At 36.9% G+C, this 22,143-nt stretch overlaps 1 protein-coding gene across 1 annotated transcript; it reads left to right on the top strand.

Moving 5' to 3' along the window:
- Positions 1 to 2,644: 2,644 nt before the first annotated feature.
- ADS1 (MATE efflux family protein) lies at positions 2,645 to 4,519 on the top strand. The gene has a single exon (XM_086638136.1). The coding sequence runs from the start codon at positions 2,726 to 2,728 to the stop codon at positions 4,349 to 4,351; it is 1,626 nt and encodes a 541-aa protein (XP_086494262.1). The 5' UTR covers positions 2,645 to 2,725; the 3' UTR covers positions 4,352 to 4,519.
- The last annotated feature ends 17,624 nt before the right edge of the window (positions 4,520 to 22,143 follow it).

The following is a 22,143-nucleotide window of genomic DNA, read 5'->3' as shown; positions in this document are numbered from 1 at the left end:
AACACTGAATTTTGGAAATTAAACCAGAATTCCAAATAAAAAATTTCTAATTAAATTCAGAGATTGTAGTAGGAAGGATGTTCGTCTGGTTTAGCAATTCTTTGTAATAGGATTTGGTTGTTAACTCGCCTAAATTAGTCGGTTGCCTATGAATCGGTCTGATGATTGAGTTCAAGGAATGACCTCGTTTGAAATTGCCGAAGTAATGGCGAATGGGAAGAGAGAATATAATAAAGGTAAATTTCATTCTCCGTTAACATGATTAATCAGGTCACTCACTTTGTGATTTGCCAATTAGGGTTTAATGTGATCAATACGAGTAATCCAGGAGAAGCAACAGGAAATAAAGAACAATCAAGAAGATAACACAGAGACTTTGTGAGATTGTGAGACCTACTTCACGGCGACAACGGCGCAATGATTTCCACTATGATAAGCAAACAAGTTACACAAGAGATTTTGTGAGATTGTGCTACTGATATCTCCTTAGAGTTTAATTTATATAGCCACTAAACCCTAATCCCACCGCCTCACCGACTCTCTCTCTAAATCCGAATTACACATGGAGACGCTAACACTAATAACCGACATAAGCCTAGCTTTGTATTCCAGCTTTGTCTCGGAGTCCAGCTCTGCCTCGGAACCCTGCTTCGCATACTAGCCCTGTCTCAGTAATCAGCTCCGCTAACGGGTCCAAAATTCGGCGCTGAAACTGAAGGTTCGATACCAATCCATATTCGAGTCACTTTTAACAATTCTCCACCTTGACTTGAATATGCTCCTCTTGACTTAAATTCCCACAAACTGCAGCTAGGCTAGCTTTCCCATTATCCTGCATCGAAGTTTATTTTCAGCTGATCAGTACCGGAAGGGATCCAAGTTGATCTATTGCGTCTCCATTGTCTTCACCATTCTTATCATTGATGCATCATTTAACTTCAGCGCAACCACTATAACTTGTCGACTACAATGAGGTTGTTCATCAAAGGTAATTTTGTTCCTTGCCTTTCATAAATACTATGCAACACGTATCTGTAACTTAATTGTCTTCTCATTATCATTACTTGATAATCAGCCTCATAAAATATCAGTAAAACTCCTGATTCCTTCGAATCTCAATTCTAATGGTAGGCAAACTAGGTTTCTCGTGCCATATGGCACTTGTTAGAAGTGACTCGAATATGGATTGGTATCTAACCCGGTTTATGACCCGCCAACCTGCTTACAAGCTCGGCGCCGAATTTTGGCACCGTTAGCGGAGCTGATTACTGAGACAGAGCTGGTATGCAAAGTAGGGCTGTGAGGCAGAGCTGGACTTCGAGACAGAGTTGGATGCGGAAGCTAGGCTTATGTCGATGATTAGTGTTATCCGTGTATAATGTCGGTTGTAGAGAGTCGGTGAGGCGGTGGGATTAGGATTTAGTGGCTATATAAACTAAACCCTAAGGAGATATCAGTAGCACAATCTCACGAATCTCTTGTGTAAACTTGTTTGCTTATCATAGTGGAAATCATTGCGTCGTTGTCGCCGTGGAGTAGGTCTCACCAACCGAACCACGTAAATCTCTGTGTTCTATTCTTGATTGTTCTTTACTATTCCTATTGCTTGTCTTGGATTACTCGTATTGATAACATTAATCCCGATTGGCATAACAACACTTCCGGAATATATGATCAAAAACTTCTTCTTCTTTGCAATGATCACGCAGTTTGGATGCTTCTATATTAAATCTCATAATCCTTTTCTTTGTAAGACGTTTTTATATAAGATTGATTCAATTTTATGTATTTATTAATGATGTATCCATATTATGTTGAATGCAATGACTTCCAGAGTTTGTACAAAAGAAAATACTATATTATAATGAATATTAAATAATTTGTAAGTGTTTAAGATTTATATGTATATTGATAAGTATATTATATATATATATCTATTTGTAATGTCATCCATCTTACCACTTGTCAATAATAGACTAGAAAAACAAACCGATCATCTCTTATAGATTTTTTTTTTTTGTTGACAGAGATCATCTCTTATAAATGAGTGTAAAGATATTGTAAGAGTGTAAATCTTTTACAACATTAGTGGGACCTAGATATCTTAGGCTCTTAACATAGGAGAGGGTAAAAAGAGAAAAAAATGGGGTAATTTGTTTTAACTTTTAAGCCTTAACTAACGGATTTCAACTGTCAAAGTAACTGAAAGTCAAACATTTTCAAGATTAATGGCATCAATTAAGGCTTTCCTAATTACCTTTTACTAAATTTTAATCTCAAAATAAAAGAATTATCTTAATTTCATTTTTACCTTAGAAAATATTACTAACTGTTAAAAAACATTGATAATTTATTATATGTATAGAGAGAGAGAGAGTGAAACTGATAAAAATGTAGAGAGAGAGAAGAGAGTAGTATAAACAAGTTTGCTAAGAAAACCCAAAATCACAAACTCTCGTAAAAGGTAAAATTATTATAGGGAGTTGAAGCCATTCAGTCTTTCAGGTCTGACATTAAAAAGTAATTTAAAAAAAAAAAAGAAAAAAAAAAAAAAAAATTCTACCCTCATTGAATGACAGTGAAGAATTTCAATAAAACCCCATCCTTTCCCCTCCCCTTCAAGTTAGAGATAGAGAGAGAAAGAGAGAAAGAGAGAAAGAAAAGAGGGAACAGAGTATAAGGTAGAGAGAGAAAGAAGTGATCAAGATCAAGAGGATTAGTAAATATGTGTAATCCAAATACAAATACCAACCCAACAACACCAGCAACACCAACAAATGTTTCAATTGAGAAATCAACACAAACAGAAGAAACCCATTTCTATTTAACAATTTTATCAATCAAAGAAACAAAATACCAACAAGAAGAAGAAGAAAACCTAAAAAACCATCATCAATTTACAAACCCAAAAACAATATCAATCTCAGAAATCATCAATGAAACAAAATCCCTTTTCAATCTTTCATTCCCAATATTATTAACAGCTCTTATTCTATATTCAAGATCAATAATTTCAATGTTTTTTTTAGGTCATCTTGGTGATACAGAACTAGCTGCTGGTTCATTAGCAATTGCTTTTGCTAATATAACTGGTTACTCTGTTATTTCTGGTCTTTCTTTAGGTATGGAACCTCTTTGTGCTCAAGCTTTTGGTGCTAAACGTCCTAAGTTTCTCTCTCTAACCCTTCATCGTTGTATAATTTTTCTCCTTTTTTCTTGTTTACCCATCTCTCTTCTTTGGCTTAATATCTCTAAAATCCTACTTTTTTTACACCAACAACAAGATATCACACGTTTGGCTCACACGTATCTTGTTTTTTCTCTTCCTGATCTTCTAACAAACTCTTTTGTACATCCAATTCGCATTTATTTACGTTCCCAAAACATCACCCATCCGCTCACGTTAGCATCAACTGTTGGCGCAATTCTCCACGTACCTATTAACCTAATCCTCGTGTCGTATTTCAATTTCGGTGTAGCCGGTGTCGCAGCCGCGTCCGCCGCCTCTAATTTCTTCGTTTTGTTAGTTCTTGTTTCGTACGTGTGGTTTTACGGTTTGCACGTACCGACTTGGTCCGCTCCAAGCCGAGAATGTTTTACGGGCTGGAATTCTTTGATACGGTTGGCGGTACCCAGTTGTGTGTCTGTTTGTTTGGAATGGTGGTGGTACGAGATTATGATTGTTTTGTGTGGGCTATTGATAAATCCGAAGGCAACCGTGGCTTCAATGGGAGTTCTGATCCAAACAACTTCTTTGATTTATGTTTTTCCTTCTTCACTTGGGTTTGCAGTGTCTACCCGTGTCGGAAACGAACTCGGTGCTAATCGACCTAATAAAGCTAGACTCTCGGCTGGAGTGGCAGTTATTTTAGCATTCCTGATGGGTTTATCGGCAATGACATTTGCAGTTAAGATGAGATATGTGTGGGCCCAAATGTTTACGTTAGACGAGGATATCCTAAGACTAACATCAACTGCATTACCGATTTTAGGTTTATGCGAGCTCGGAAATTGTCCCCAAACAGTGGGTTGTGGGGTGGTTCGAGGGACGGCACGACCGTCGACGGCGGCAAGTGTGAACCTTAGTGCATTTTATTTGGTGGGTATGCCGGTTGCTATTGGGCTTGGGTTTGTTCTTGGACTGGGCTTTACCGGGCTTTGGTTGGGGCTACTAGCGGCCCAAGTTTGTTGTGCTGGCCTTATGTTGTATGTTGTTGGAACTACTGATTGGGATGCTCAAGCTAAAAGATCACAAATCCTAATGTGCTCAGGGTGTGCAGAAACTGAGTTGCAAAATACTGCTGAAAAAGAATCTGAACCGTTTATTTCCATCAAAGTCACTTCATCCTAAAAACTCCCCCCAAAAGAAAATCAAAACAGAAAAAAGATAGTTGTACCAAGAGGATTATATAGTCGGAAGTTAATTTTGTTTTTCCTTCTTTTATTTTTCCCAATTTCTAATTGGATTGTGTATTATTCATTTTTTTTCTTGGAGAGGATAAAAGAAAAGTTATATTTCCCATAGTTTTCTTTTTCTTTTCCACTTTTGTTTAGTTTTCTTTTCTTTTCGACTTATGATATATCATGAGGTTAATTTGCAAACAAAAGGAATTTTCTCGGATTCACAAAATCCGAGGGGAAATTGATACGATTTTCCTCATTTAAAGTGAAAAATTGGGGGAACACATTGTCTACTAAAAATAATACATTATAATGGATGATAGAAAAAGAGTTTTTTTCTTTTAAATTGTTGATAGAAAAAGAGTTGGCAATAGCTAATGCTCCATTATTTGAATATATTTTTGGGCCTTGTGTACGATTTCATTCTGCATTAGTTATTTTTGGTCTTTTATAATTATGTTACGTTAGTTAAGAAAACTTAAATAAATTAAAACAAAATAATCATATAAGATATCTGTCAGCTTTGCAGTAGATTTTTGATACATGTGACTCGGCAGCTCGTTAGAGAGGAGATTGAGCACCCAAGATATCCTAGTCGATTACGTAAATCTTTAGTTTATGATATTGAAAATTACAAAAAAATGAAGCAAGTTCCAATAAAATAAACAGAAATTTAGTTTAGTTAACTTCAAGTTTGATATAAATATTTCATCAAGTTGTTTCCCATGTAATACGTTAATTAGTTATATCCTTCGCAATAAATTATTTTCATGTGGGGATTTTTTGTAAAATATTTGATGGTTATCTACTAATATCTTATTGATCACAATGTCGTACTACACATGCACCTTTCAATGTGTCTTAAATTCATATGTAACAACATATTGTGTACACGAAAAGAGGCGTCTTACACCCGTAAATCTTTTGTTGTTAACTAGAAATATATCGAGGAAATAAAGTGTGACAAAAAAAACACTTGAATAAGAATATAAAACAAAAGTAAGGGAACGTTTAAAGGTGTCCAACATAATTGTTGTAGACGTAGTTTGCACAATTAATTGACGCCAACAACAACTTTAGCCCCTCCCGCGACGTAACTCTTTTTTATTTAACAAGATTTGAATTTTACTCTCGGATCTCCATAGTTGATCAAGACACATCTACATATGTTTTTGATCCACCAAAATAGATGTCACGATATCATAAATAAAACACACATCAACTAGACGACTATATATAAAAAAAACAAAAACGAAGAATCAAGATAAATGTAGAACTAAATGGTAGTGACTATTGAATACAGTTGGCTGCAGAAGAAAAATCAAACTTTGTATCCTCATTCTGAACATGATAATTTTAACTAATGTTCATCACAATGCAACCAAGTGGTACATTTGAATATTTGAGTCGTATATGTAGTACTTGTAATTTCATATTCTTTAACATTTTTATTGATTTATTATTGTTTTTATTCAATTAATTCACCCATGATATTCTTTTCCTTAATCTTACATGACAAAAGTAGAAAAACCTCACCTACTATTCAATTATAGTATTTATCAAAAGGAATGTCATGAAAAATGGACGAAAATATAGACTAGTGTAACATTATTGCAACTCCAAACGGGACAACAACACTATTGTCTTCTTTATCAATATGGATACATAGGAAGCAATTGGTTTGACTATACCACATGACAAAGGTAACATTATTACAATTAGGGACGGATCCAAGATTTCGTCCTGTGACGTGTGATATTGTATAGTCAAATAAATTTTTTTATTTGTTTGCTAATGTAGTAAAGAACAAAATACCTATATTCATTAATTACTCCATATTTACAAATCAAAATTACAAATGTAATTGATTTACGAGAGTTCATGTTTTGAAATGTCCGCATAATCGACTCATTGTGTATTTCACTAGATTTTCTTTTCAATAAGAACTACTAAATCATCATTCAAACATGGGCCACTCATCTTATTTCTGAAGCGTGTCTTATGTAACTTCATAGCTCATAGAATTTCTTAAAGGCAGTTTAGATTGATAGGGTTTAGTGTATTTGAATTGAAGTTTAAAATAAAATTCCTTGAGTGCATTGCTGAAGGGAATTGATCCTAGTACCTTGGACTCCCTTCCGCAAACTAAACCTAAAGCTCATACTTAAAGCTATGCATCAGTAAATGTTAATGTTTTCACATGATTAGCTATATAGATGTGTATATAGAAAAAAGTTACTACTATTATATTCTTTTATGAATATCCAGGGGGTGTGGCCGCACACCCTCGCACCTCCTTGGATACGTCCCCATAATTTCATGCGGGACACAGCTTAATGAGGTTTTTTTCCTTTTAAAATTTACACTATATAATATTTTCTTCAGAATTTCGATGTATATGAAAAATATATATGTAGAAAGAATTTTTCATTATCATTCTAACAAGATCCACTTTCAATACTATTTTTTTTCAAATAAAAAATTACAGAAGAAAACGAGGTTTTTTAATTGTTTTTTCTCTTTAAACTAAGTTTGCAATATTTCTTCCGCAACACAGTAATATTGTTTATGACGTTTCATGTTTGAGATTTTTCTAGCTAAGAGAACTTAAGACTTGTATCTTAACTCAATGTGAATAGGAAGAGTTTGTTTGTGTAACTTCTTTCTCATTTCATTTTTTCTCTTTTATCCTTTGGTAGTGAACAATAGTTTAGACGAGTTCAAGTTCTTCATTAATCATTTGTGATGATTCAAAAATGGTCATCAGTTGAATGAGGTCAATAAGTCAAAGGAAGACCAAAAGCTCACAGTCAACCTGCATCAAGTCATTAGGGAGGACGAATCTGAAGGAGGTCTGCCACTCAAGCCCAGAACTAGGGGGTCGGTATGATTATCCTGCGCGCCTTAAGCAATACCCTGACTCTAATACAACCAGGTCAACCCTGAGATTTATGAGAAGACTAGAGGGTCTACGTCATTAGGGGCGATACCTCAATCTCGAAATGTTGGGGAGGGGGGGGGGGGGGGGTAGAAGCGTGCCTAATGCTTACCGACTTCATCTCGAATTCTATCAAAGATCCTTGTCGGTGAGGATCTTAAGTATTTTACTAACTTGGCCTCAATAGTATTTCAAGGAGGAAACATCTCGTAAAGAATGTACAAACTCGTAAACATATCTATCAAGTATCCTTAAACAAAGCTCCCAAATATCAAAGATACAGGATAACCTCAAAGGAAAATCCTAATATCTTCCAACTACGAAATAGTAGTTTCAATCGAACATGGTGGATCTCAACCGCCTCAACCACGCCGCCTACCAACAATTGGCCAAAGCAGCCTATAAAAGTTCATCAACTCGCCTCGAAGAAGGTACAAACTCCACGGTTCACTCAATATTCATTTCTTTTAGGGTTATTTTGCGAAAGGGTCATATATAAGTACCGAGTTTTGTGAAAGGGGCATGACCATTTATTATTTTGTGAAGGGGTCGTCGACTAGTATTGACCAGTTAAATTCTAACACCGTTACATTCTAACATCGCCAATTCTAACTACATTATTTTCACCGTGAAAAATTGGCGAAAGAAGAAAATTATGACTTTTACCTGAAAAATATTATTTTTCCTGATTTGCTAGATACCTCTATTAAAAATTCACTTTACTTTGACTTCTTTTAACCTATTAGATGAAATAAAATGATCCAATTAAAAGTGGTTGACAAATATGAGCATTTTAGTGCACAACAAGCACTAATATTGTTGACGCTACAAAGCACTGTAGTCGGTGCAATAGACATTCCATTACAGTCAAGAAAGGTGTTTGTGTTCTCCTCTCTCACCAGACCCTAGAAGGTTGAACAAAGAAAAAAAGAAGAATAAGATGAACTGAACAGGTTTCTTCGTGCAAAACAAAAAATAAAAAGTGAGGTTAGGCAAAATTGATCCAAACAAAAAATAGAAAGTGAGGTTAGGCAAAATTGATCAATAGAAATTAACCATCCATGTGGAGGATGTCCATCGAATTCACATGAGGTCACCTCGTTACATCTACATTTCGACGTTAACTGTTCATGTAACGAGAAGTTAAATCTAACATTTATTTAACGGTCAATAGTAGTCCTCGACCCCTTCACAAAATAATAAATTGTCATGCCCCTTTCGCAAAAATCAGAACTTATGTACGACCCTTTTTCAAAATAACCCTTTCTTTTAACTACAAGGGCAATCTGACTTTCTTGAGCGTTGGACAAGTATCCTAGCTCCGTGCAGGGTTTTGCCCCAGGCCAGATGAGCAAGAGTTGGAGCAGGTTTAATCACAACGGGATCCAGCATCACGATCTCATGATTATAACTGATACCAAATTGACAAATTTTGACATCAACAAATTGGCGTTAGAAGGGACTCCAGCAAAATCATCATCTTTCAATAACTCGAATCCCAACTCGATTCCTAACGAAATACTATTCTGCTTTACTTTCAAACCTGTTTCAAAAAATTGCCACGGGTTCCGCTAAAAGACATGGCCAATAAGGAAGAAACCATAACCAAATCTTCTGAGTAAGAAAGTTTGGCCGGTACGGAGATCGTTACCACCGAGTTAGCAAAGGAGGATCCTAGGGGAAAAGACGTCCCAAAACTCTTGCAGCAGGTGGAATTGAGTCCTACCCAAGAAGCCGATAAAACTGTCGGCATAACTATACCGGTTCAAATTGGAGGTTCCCCTTTAGAAATTACTTACATCGGCAACACACTGACTAAGGAGTAAAAAATGGAGCTGAGAGAATCTTGAAGGAGCACGGACACGTCTTCGCCTTCAGAATTGATGAAGTACCATGGATCGACCCGTCGGTTATCACCTACAAGTTGAACATCAAGGAAGATTACAGACAGTTCAAGCAGAAAATGTAGAACTTCGCACCCGAAAAGCAGGCCGAGATAACAAAGTAGGTGGACAAACTGTTAGGTTCCGGAGTAATTAGAGAAGCTCATGCATTACCCTAATTGGGTAGCTACCGTCAAACTTTTCCTTAAGAAGGACAACACGTGGAGAATGTGTGTGAATTACACTGGTCTGAATAAAGTCTGCCTTAGAAATAGCTTTCCGTTGCCTTCCATCGATCAAATGGTTTACTCTACCTCAGGTCACGTGTAACTTAACTTCATAAACGTATTCATGGGATTCAATCAGATTATAATGCATTGATCTGAAATATTTTCATTATTAGAAAGATCAGAGGATTTACATTTCAGAGGAAGAAGGAGAATACATGAGAGCCGACACAGGATGAACCAGCGTAATTGAAGTAAGAACCACCAGCACCACGAGCCTATACCTCTCACCCTTTCTCGAAAAAGAAACCCCATTACTTCGAAAGCAATAAGTCTTGAGTCATCAAGAATGCCCCTCACAGATTTCACCAGAGGGTAGAAAGAGCAAGCATTAAGGATAAACACTAAATTGTTTAGATGGGTTAAGTCACCCAAACGATAAATCCTAAGGAATCCTTCGCCTTTCACTTCAGCTTGAACATCCTAAACAAACAAGTCAGGACCAGAAAGAGTCATGAAGAAAGCCATACCAATGTTCCTCAAAGGAAGGGTTACGCGAACAATTAGGGAAGCCATATGGAAAGATGTCCAACTCTCCATGGTCGAGTAAATTTATAGAATCAATTGGGGGATCGAAGCGATCAGAAGCCATAGTCAAGAGATGTAATAACGGATTAAAGAAAGGAAGCGTCGCGTGGAAAAACGAAAAGACATAAATATAACAATCAAGGTAAATAAAAGGAAGTCACCAACCGAATGACCAGGAAAACCAAATAAATCCAAAAGAATTTTATTCATATCTACGTCTATTTTAGTAGAAATTACAATGTAAGATAGCAAAGTTACATGTTCGACTTGGGTCAATTACAGAAGAAATTACAAAAAGGGGAGAGAGCTGAAGAAATTCGGAAACAAAACCCTGTAATCTACCAAGTGGAAGGGGAAATGGAGCAGGAGTGAACTAGCCACGTGAAGATCGAAAATCCCTGAGACCAGTCTCGAATCATCAAGTTGCCAAAGTAGGCCACTAACAAGATTTCTTGGGAATGTCGGGCAAGAAACTTCGTTAATGCCTTAATTCTGTACCTCTTAATGAAAAGACCCAAAATGACATCCGGGGTCAACACCCCCACTATAAGCAGCTCCGCTCTTCAACACCACCACTATGAGAAGTACAAAAAACCAACCATCTCAAGACAAAATCTAAATAAAGACCTCATCTCAAATTCTGAGGAATCTGAAGACTTGAAGAAAAATATTAAGAAAAAAAAACAACTTAGGAAAAGTTGTCTATGGAGAAAAACAAACATCAAGCGAGCTATTTATAGATGGAAGATGAAGAGAAAAGGCCTCCATAGGTTCTCTGTCATAAATCACGGCAGATCTCTGACCGAGTCAGAAACAACATTAATGTGACAAGAAACGATTAAAACTATGCGCCAACAAAAGGAAGACGGGTGTCCCACGTCTGACAGAGAAGGTACCGTGGTCAGTCGCCCACAAGATAAACCCAGAAACCGTGTGATCAGATGATCTGACGCCCGATGTTAGAAAATCAAAGAATAAAGGAATAAAAACCGTTCTTCAGAAGCAAAAGCATCAATAGTAGTTGTACGCGAATGGACATGTGGACAAGCTCGGCAAAAGTATGCTTTGCAGAGAAGACTTGCGATCCGACCCTAACAAGCGGCACTATGAAAAACATGCAATTTACATAAAGAACGACTTGGCTTCGTGCACAACCCTAGTACATGTATATTCTAAACCTTAAAGATCTATTAACTTAAACTATTCATGCATCGTCATAATCATGCATTATCTCACAAATAAGAAAATCAGAGGATAAACTTCTAAATTCTTCTAATCCTTAGTTCATTACTTCCACCTAAGGAGTGGCAAGACTCGTGATGATCCAAAAAATTTAATCTGTTGACAGAGGTAAATAAGTATCATATGCGCGCGAGTCATCTGAAGGAGTTCTGCCACTCAAGCTCAGAAATGGGGGATCGGTACAATTGTCCTAGGCGCCTTAACTTCCATAACTCAAATACAACCAGGCCATCCTTGGGATTTAGGAGAAGACTAGGGGGCATGGAACATTGTTGTTGAAACAATTACTTTTGTTGAAACAGTTGTTAGGCGATGAAATTACAGGGAACATTGTTGTTGAGTATACTTATGATGGCTCAGAAATCAGAGCTTCCCTTCTTGCTGCTTCTTATTTCCAATACCCCAAAGTTTACGACTACATCAGTGAAAGCTAAACTCGAGTTTAATAATGGTCATGATGAAGCAAATCGAAGAAGAGCAAGATTCGTATATTAAGAAGAAGAAGAAGAAGAAGAAGAAGAACTTAAAATTTTTTGAGTTTCTTGAGAGAGAATGTGAGTTTTTTTTATGTGTAAGGATATTGTGAGAATGTAAAAAATACAAATTGATCGGATTTTCAATTAGTAATATTACTTAGCACATGAATGATAAATACGCATAATAATCTTGACACTCTTAACGATTTCAAAAGTAACCTACGTTTTTTGCTTATTATGTAAAATATTTTGAGTCAAACACGTAGTTTCTAGCAATAGTATGGCACAAACAAAAATTGGCTTAATAGTGTGGTGATTAGGTGTCTACAGAGTAAGTCACACTTTCGAATCCCAAACATATCCCAAGGAAGTACCACATGATAAGAGAAATCACAGAAAGAAAGGATGTGGTCATTTGCAAGGTTCATACGGATAACAATGTAGCAGATCCGTTAACTAAACCACTACCTCAGCCTAAACATGATAGTCATACTAAGGGCATTGGTATAAAGCGCATTGGAGAATGACTTTAGTTAGTAATTGGATTTATAAACGGTTTTATGTAATCAATTACCTGCATTCAATATATGAAATATATTTCGTCATTAAATCATGGTTTAGTATTCAATAGACAGTCTAAAATAATGAAACTTTCCAAGTAAGTATGTCAGATACGTGATCTGGTAAATGAAACCCTACTAAGTCAACTTGGATTTGGTTCGTTATTATGTCCCTAGTCCAGACCATTGCATGGACACTAATGCCTTACGAAGACTAGCACATGAGATTGACAAGATAACGATGTTTCATGGGCTAGGGGAATAAGAGTATTCAAGTCATCTACGTGGATGTATGATTGGGAATATGCACTGGATAACCCACCATGCGAGTTCGTCAAATGAGGAAACGTCACGAACTCTCGTAGGCAAGATTGGAAAAATTACTTATAACATGAGTGCTCCGTTTATCTTATATAAGAAATGTCAAACTTTGGTACCACCAAACACCGCACCGTGAAAGGAGGTTATAAAAGCGGTTACTGGGTAAAACATGATAGACATGAAGCTATGTGGGAGTACAAGACTGGAATATGTCCTCCTAATTAAGTTAGGATTAGTATCTCTGGGCCACTTGAGGAGAAGTAACTGAAAATGCGTGGCCACGCTCAAATAGATTAATAGTTAATCATTTGTTTTAACAGTTGTTCTCTAGATCAAGAAAGTCTAAAAGATATGAAGTATCAGATGAGATGCGAAGTGACATGGGAATCGAGCATTGCACTTGTTCAAAGTACAAGTGGAAGACAAAAGGATATGTCCTTTCGGTCTGAAGGAGTTGTCCTTCCGAAGTAGTGACCTTCGACCAAGATGGCGATGCACTCAATTTGTCAGATAGGATAACGATGAACTTATCCGGAAGATCATCTAGTCCGGACAAATTAGGGATCGTAATGGTTACCTAGAAGCCAACTACGATCGTCGAATCACTTCGGTAATTCGCGGCTAACGTAGACCGGATCCTATAACGGGTTACACTAAAGAGTTGTGACTTGATTGGAGAGTATTGACTAGTGGGAGCTTGGCAAATAGATGGATTTGATCCAGTTTGATAGGCCCAAAAGATTCGGAAAGAGTCCGGATAAAGATAGAAATAACCGAGCCCGAAAGGGAGGCCCAGAAAGAGCTAAAGGGGTCGGCCATCAGATGGCCGGCTAGGAGTATTGAGACGGCCAGGCCAAGTCCATTAATGGACTGCTCTATCCGGCCATAATAAAGGGAAACCCTAGATGGAATCCCTTCCATCTAGGAGTCCCAGTCAGAAAAGGTTTCTGACTTTATCTTTTCTGTGGTCTATATTGAATCCTAGTTTGAATATGATTCTAATTAGAGTTTCTTTATATAAGGACTAGTTGTGAAACAGAAAAGGTGTGAAATTTTCTCTAGAGAAAATCAATCTCTACAACATCAAGAAGAAGAGTACTTCTCAACCTTCCATGAAAGTTACGTTAAGGAAGGGAGATCAAATCAACTTGCTCGGGTGTCTATAGTAGAGGAGCTACAATTAGAGCTCTCATCTTCGGGATAAAGGCATCGAATTTACTTCATGGGAACGCGATTGAGGTAATATTCTTTTTTATTCGAGTTCATTATTAGTTCTAGCATGTGATCTTGGAAACTAGTGTTAGTCATATTAGATGTCTAAGGTTCCGTTTAGAACACTAGGTGACACCAAATACCTACAGGTTTGTCTTTTCATACCTAGGCTTTTGGACAAAAAAGCCAATCGGTACCAAGATTACCGACCTGCCCCATGTGGATCGACCCCGGTTTTTCCTGGTATCTTACTCGATACCCTCGCTTGGTATCGTGTCTTTTCGTTGCGATCAAGTTTTTAGAGCCCTTGTCGGGGATATGCTTTGTAGTTTAAGTTACGACGACCGATTTGTTCGTTAGTTTAGTATTATTTGTTTACTTAGACGCTTTTGTCTTTCTTTGAGTTTCTTAGTTTCTTCTTTTCCATCTTTTTTGATATCCAAAAAGATGATTACAGAGAAAAGGGAAGAAAGGAAATAAGCTTAGAGATTGTAAGAAGAAAAACAAGGCAGTGAAAGGAGCTTACCCGAGTATCATGTTCTATCTTGCCTTGTTATAATTTGTTAAGTGCATTATTCGTTCTATCCTTCCGTTCGTTTGATTTTGTTGGTTTCAGAATAGTTCACTGTCTGGCTAAATAGTTGTAGTCGATTGCATCTTCGAGCATATTCCATAATTATATCTTATTTTGTTTTAATGCCTCATTAGGATATAGTGTTTGGAATTATGAACATGAGGGTAAATATCAACCCCGTAGAATTCTTCGAGACTATCCACAATCGGTTGGGGTTATTACACCTTCATTTAATAAGCAACTAGGCATATTAAATCTTCTAGCCCACGTATGTTGTCTCCATACTAAAGTTTATATGGACTTAAACCAACCCGGCGAGCATGGTATGAGAAGTTTAGCTTGTTGTCTTCAAGCATATTAAATTAAATTATCACTTTGTTCGAGAAAGAGTAGCATCATACGTTATAGGTGAAGTTTGTTCATTCTCATCATCAATTGGCAAATATTATGACAAAAAGTTTATCTAAACTTCGATTTGTTGGATATTCCTCCGAAATTGAACTTCGAATTGATATGACATTCAAGTTGTGGGAGGGTATCAAGGATAAAAAAAGAACCATGCATAGCATGCGAACCAATGATAAGTCAGTTTGCTCTTCTCGGCTTATTAGTCTCACTTGGTCAAGTCCTGAAACCTTGTCTATTTTACATAGAGAACAGAATTCCCCAATGACAAAAGTTTCTTAAATTTGTTTTCTTGTAAATTTAGTTTCTATGTTTTCTTTTCTTGTTCATAGTTACCTAAATTTCTAACTCTTTGTGCATATAAATATACATGGAGGTACAAGTTATTCCACAACCATAATGTTGTTCAATCAGAATGTAGTACAATTTAGTTTAATTGGCTTTAGTTGTTTGTTGTACTTAAAAGAAGAATAATTAAGGTTCTGACAGAGAGCATCTTGAAAAATATTAGCCCATCATGTTCATAAATAAACATAGGAGGATCTCTTTATGATAATAATTCGATCTTAGAGATGGATGCCCACAATTATTTGTTAATTTGTGATTATTAAATAGAGATTATATCCTTTTCTTTTGTTTAAAGATCGAATTAAAGATTGATTTGATGCACGATCGAATAATTGATTAATCTAAAAAATTATATTACAAACCCTAATTCTAATGATTATGTCAAGTTATGATACAGTTCCAAGTACAAAAGCAGGTTGGTACTCAGCACTGTCCAACACCACATTATCATTTGAGGTTTCTATTAACATATTAATTAATCATATGATGTTTCATTACACGTCTTCTTCACCTTTTGTCAAATAAGGATTAGCTAATAACTAATCTACTTACAAATGAATGGAATACTAACGTTCAAAGCATTGAAGCTATTGTTAAGTTGAATTAAAGCTGAAATTTAATTCAGAGTATATATGTATATAAATATGTACTCTCCTATTACATACTTATATCCTTGAGTAAGTGATGATAATGCAACGCTTGAATTACATGCATGCATGTCGGGCACCACTCTCACAAATAAGGGTAACGGTTAGACTCAAAATCATAGTCTTCTAGGCTCTGATACCATATAAGATTTAGGTTTTGGTTGAAGAAAATCATATACCTTTACGTGAGTCTCACCATTACCCCAATTACTCACCCACAAAGTGGTGTTGAGAAGATACTGGTCCCTTTAGCTCATTGACGAACACGTGCTATCCTTTCATGGTACATATCCACTCTATTTATTGTCAATCAACTTCCCGCTGTAATTTAACCAAATCTGCTCCAATAGAACTTATGCTTCGTTTTTATGGTTGTATTAACTGTCCCGATTAAAATTTTACATCACGCTTTCCAGCGTAGGCATGTCTAAGACTAAGAGCTTTGAGTAATCTTGATTTAGGAACAATAAAAAATATTCCGTCGAAGTGGCATCCTAGTTGATTATCATTAAGTCAACATTACTTAGATTATAACACTGAAACCACTAATGGGCTCATTTCACGAGTTTTCGATTATGACAGTATCACTTATTTATTGGGAGATAAACATCAATACTCGATAGATTGTTGACTACAAAAACTCAAAGAGTATTTGGGACTAGTATATAGGAGCTAGCTAGTGTGGTCATATAATGTGATCCATATGTATTAAGGTAATTAACATGTTTGCTTTTACTTATAATAATATGGTCCATAATATCAAATAATTCGATGTCTATACCCACACGAGCTATCTAAATTTAATCATAAAGAGAGAACAATCCATATAATAGTAAAAAGTACAAACACATAAACCCTAAAACCTGGATCTAAACCAATAAGAGGGACCTTTGAGAGTGTTGAAGAGGGAGGTAGAGAGGTACTAATTGGAGACATGGCTGCCATTCCCTACTGTTCTAAATAAAGAAGATAGAATTTTAAGAAGACAACATCATTTCTCACCATTATGCTTCTCACATGGTGGTATATACTATTTATCTTTTTTAAACCCTAGCTAAGCTACTTCTTGTTTTAATGTTTTTCAAAACAAAATGGTCCCATTATGAACCCTAGCTTCCCTCCATTCCTTCAATCATATATCCCTTCTATTCTCCTCTTTCCCTCATGTCATTTGTCTCCTTCATCTGTACAAAACACAATATATTAATTTGTACTTGTTTCAAAACTCTTTTTTCTAGTTGATATAAAACTCTTTCATATGTATGTTGTGACCCTTGACCCATTTCACTAGATGTAACTAAGAGTATAATATAAAATGATAATGCCATACCAACATCCCTAGAAGCTGACATGAAAATCTGATATGCTACTATGACTTTATACATCTTGTTCATCCTCATTTTACTTTCTTGAAATCTAAACTACCTGTCACTTAGCAACGGGGTGTCCTAAATGCGTCCCATCTTTTTGCTCTTAGCCCATCCCTTTCTTGGCGCCCCACGTGGCTCTCAGACTGAACAGTCTGAGGCCCACAGTTTGGGGCAGTACGAGAACTCTCGAACTGGGCTTAATCCGTGGAAAGCGAAGAGAAGGAAGCTCAAGAGTAAAATGAAAAGACGTCTATTGACGCACCCTTAGGAATAGACTTTGTGTACTATCATAGTCATTTGGAATTTTTGTTGGGTTTATTAAATGATTGTTTGCAGTTCTCCAACTTGGAAAGACAACCCTAAACTAATAAGACTACAGAACCAATTACACCTAACAAGAAGAAAAAAAGAACACTATAGTTGAAGGTGGGAGTTTAAGGGGACCCCATGTCTACCAAAGAAGAAACAAGTAAGGAGTGAAGAAGAGGTACACTAATTAATGCGAGTATAAAATTGTCATTGATTGATGAAGTGGTTCAACAAGTATGCATGTGAGACCTAGCTAGGGTTTTTAGTAGATGTATTATTGGTTTTAAAATTTTCTAGTATTTTGTTGGAGTTGAATTGGCCAATGGGGGATGGGGGTACCTCCTCCTCAACAACAAACTAATTTTCATCAAAAACATGGCAACTGCATGGCACATATATATTTTCTATTATTAACACCCATCATCCTTACCCTTCTAGGGTTGACACTTTGTCCTCAAAATGATGTCATGACCTAAAAAAAACACAAATATCAAGCATGCAAACATGTTCATGATTCATGAATGTTTTCTGTTTACTTATCAGGACATTACATATAGACAAGTCTAGTGAGTGACAATTAATGGTCAGGTCTAGAGAAAGAGAGTCTTGACATATAGAGAGAGAGAAAGAGACAAGCAGGGCAGTAGGTCAGGTTTTTATCAACCATTAGCTCTCCATTATTTTAATTTATTTTATTGTAATCAACATCATTTATAGATTAAACAACTCTTGATAACTATAGCCATCATATGAGACCCCAAGACTTCACCTTGGTCTATCAATGGACAACTGATGGTGGACTGAACTTAAACAACATCAATAGCCCCACTCTTATTTAGCACTACCCAATACATGCCTGTCAGAGAACACAGTAGATGGTGTAACTGAGGTGTAATGAAATAGGAATATGTGGTGCCTTTAAGAATCCAAGAGAGGTGTCTATAGACTTCTGTAACAAACTAACAGAAAGTTAGTTAATGTTACTTGTAACATAACTTGTTAGATCTCTTTCTCTCTATAACTAACTAAAATCAAGCTTATAAATAGCTTGAAGGATTTGTAATTGGATTGATTCTTCTCGTTAATGAAATGAAGCAAAGGTGATTTTTTTTCTCTATATCTTCGTATTCCTCACTTCAATTTCTCTCTCTAACAGTTGGCAAAGCCTAACTCGGAAAAGAAGGGTATCTGGCCAAAAGATACGAATATCTGGTGTGGATTCCCCAAGGAATACGGGCATAAGACTGCAGAATGCAGACACCTTCAGAATGTCACAGAAACAATGGTAAGAAATTGAAAAGTTGACATGTTCATAAGAAGGAAATAAGGGCGGACCATCTGAGTACCGAGTAAAAGATACTCCTAGCAAATGGAGAGTGGGATCAAGACTTGATAAGGAGGCCCACTTTACCTCTACAAAAGGTTGCACACGAAAGGGAAAAGAACCCGCTCACGAGGGAACAAGCAGCGGTCAACTCCCACAACCCGCCAATTGAAGGACCATCTTCACTACAATGAGTGGGACTGCCGCAGGAGGAACACAAAGAATGGTCGTAAAAATATGCGCAAGAGACAAGAGGGCCACCCCCTTTATAAAAACCCCGAAATTGACACGCCACTTATCGTTTTCACGGACAATGATCTGTTGGGAATCATCACACCGCGTGATGACCCGCAGATAGTTGCGGCGAAAGTGACAATTGGAATGTCAACCGGGTAAAGATAAATACTAGGAGCTCAGCGGATGTGACGAGTAGAGCTTTTTTCCGACAACTGGATATAGATGAAAGATTCATAAAACCTTGGACAACTCCTCTGATGGGATTCGATAACAGTCAAATCGGAGCTACAGGATGATTCTCTTGCCTGTAATGATTGGCCAATGAAGAGCTAGTTGAGAAGTTGCGGTGGAATTTATCATAGTAGACTTTTCCTATGCCTTATAATGCCATGCTAGAAACACACTTCATTCAGTCAAGGTCTATCTATCCCTCATCTGAAGCTAAAATTCTGCTTCCCGGAAACTTATATGTTGGGAACAGTAGAAGACGACCGAAGGACAACCCGGAATGCTACGTGCTTTCGACCAGTGGAGGCATGAGCGTACCAATTAAACAAATGAAACAAAAAATGTAAGGGCCGATGGAAAACCCATGACAAGGTATGACAATGACCTCAACAAGCAAAAATACAAAGCCAAACAACAACGTGACTAGGAGATCGCGTAAGGTGCGAATATCTTTCAAGTCGTAAATTTAATTATCAACGTATTTCTTTCGAAAATAATAATAATGAATATAATATAATACATATATATTTACTATATCTATACAAATATCTAAGTATAAAAGTCTTTAGGTGTTCACTCCTTTCATCTCCATTCTTAATAGCTCACTCATCTTGCAATATTTCAAATAAATTATGAATGAAAATTAGTTATTTTTCAAATCTTTTCTGTGAATTCTCAAATTACAAATCCTACCTTGGCAATTGCCAAATAACTATGATATAATGAATCATGGATCATCAAGATCAGAAACCTATATCGATTAAAATGACCAGAAATGAAATGATATAAATAAGCTCTAGTAGTCAGGCACATTCAAAAGCCTTACTTTCCAAGCGTTCAAAGAAACTTGGTGTGGTAAGCATTCAAAGAAAGTTGGTGTGGTAAGCATTGATGAGTCAGGCGGCGTCATAAGCCCTGAAAATCAGGCGACGTCATAAGCCCTGCTTCGCAGGCACATCAAAATAATAAGCCATACTAGCACAAGCTATGACTAGGCACATTAGAATCATAAGCCCTGGTGTATGGGCTAAAATCTGTCATCAAAAGTGCCTCTAAAATCCACGACTAATGGGCCTATGGATGACCAAGCCCATAAACTTGATGGCAAATGGGTCCGACTCATCTATCTCCGGGCACCCGATGTAATAGAAAAATGAGGAAGCGAGACAGAAAGTCCATCCCTGGATAAACAGGTCAATTCTTACCTCCTCAGCAGACCTCCCTCCGGATATCCGTTGAGGAAACGTTACTCACGTTCAAGGTGAGAGTATCACTAATGTACCCGTTAAGGAGTTACGATATCTGTATTTATAGTGACAGCTCCATGAGTTACCACATAAAGACACACCGCCAGGTGACAGTTGACTGAAGATACCATAAAATGACTGAGAAGAGGATGATACAAGACATCGAACTATCACCTAAATCATCTTGTTATCGCCTAAGACAACCAATTCTTCCGCAATCAATTGACAACTTACTTGCTCTCTCACATCGATCATCTAAAACTCTTGCAAACAGTCTACGACTACTACTATATTTCTCTTTCTTGACGACCACTTTATCAAAGAAGGGCGACATATCTTTCTCTCTCCTAACGACCACTTTACCAAGGAAGAGCAACCTATCTTTCTTACTGTTGACGACCAAAGGGTGCAAGCATTTTATCTCTTTCGGAGATCTATGAATTAGGCAAGCATACCCCCGATTGTATCACCTTCTTTCCCGACGATCGTCTCGTTCAGATAACATATATAACTCAATAACTCGATCTATGGTTTACAATTGATATTTATTATTTGTCAAGCTTACTGACTTGACCATCAGAGTCTTTTCGACCGACACCACCCCGGTGTCTCCAAGATCTTACATTCACGTGTGTTTCATTTTTTGTCACATGTTACGCCAAAAAACGTCATCAATGATGCACCCGAAAAGGTTGCACACCCAAGCGGAGGTATCAAATAGTAATCCGGCAAAGCCGGGATCGATCCAAGGATAGGAATGTAGTTTGAATATCGAATGGTCTTATTCGTCGGTTTAGATATCAAAGGCCTACTTAGACAAAAGCGAAAGTAAATGAAGATAATGAAAGGTTTTTAAACGAATAAGCACTAAGAGAATAAAGGAAGTAAAACAAACTAAAATATCAATGTGAGAGGGCGAGAGAGATTCGAGAGAGGAGTTGAAGGAACAAGAGTAGGGAGGCAACAAATAAGTGAGAGAAGTGTCGAGGTCCGGGAATCCGTTGTGGTGAACCTACAACTATTTACGGTCCAATCGAATATATTGATACAAACCTAGTCTCGATTCCTACGGTGGATGTTCATAAGCACTACGTATGTCCGGAGATAATACTTAGTCAAACAAACTTCCCAAACAATTAAAACCGAATCATCGAAAATGTCGTCTAGCCGCCTAACTATGTGAAGTGCATGACAAGACACATGAAATTTGGATCTAGACTACGATCGATATCGATCACTTTGCCTAATCGATTAACTATGCGAAGTACTTGATAAGACACATGAAAAACGATTGAAACAAGTAATCAAAATAAGAGAACATCAATTTATTATCAAAACATTAAATCATCACATAGATAATCACAAATTCATCACATTTCATCTCATTAACGACACACTTGATTTAGCTAACATGGTGATAAGTAATAAATGAAAAGAAGATGATGAGAAATCCCCCTTTTTCGATGTGGTTCGAGGCTAGGTTCGTCGGAAAATTTGAGTAGTTAAGGTTCAGCCGATCTCCCCTTAGCAAATTTCTGGATTTCCCCTTAACAGTGCATAATGGATCTCCCCGAGCAAAAATCAGATCTCCCCTTAGCAACCAGAC

The sequence above is a fragment of the Eschscholzia californica genome, unplaced genomic scaffold (genome assembly GCF_041429995.1).
Source record: "Eschscholzia californica isolate CP2 unplaced genomic scaffold, dmEscCali1.0.p SCAF_4, whole genome shotgun sequence".
NCBI lineage: Eukaryota > Viridiplantae > Streptophyta > Magnoliopsida > Ranunculales > Papaveraceae > Eschscholzia > Eschscholzia californica.
The sequence above is the reverse complement of the archived record's forward strand: the minus strand, read 5'-3'. Positions and strand labels throughout refer to the sequence as shown.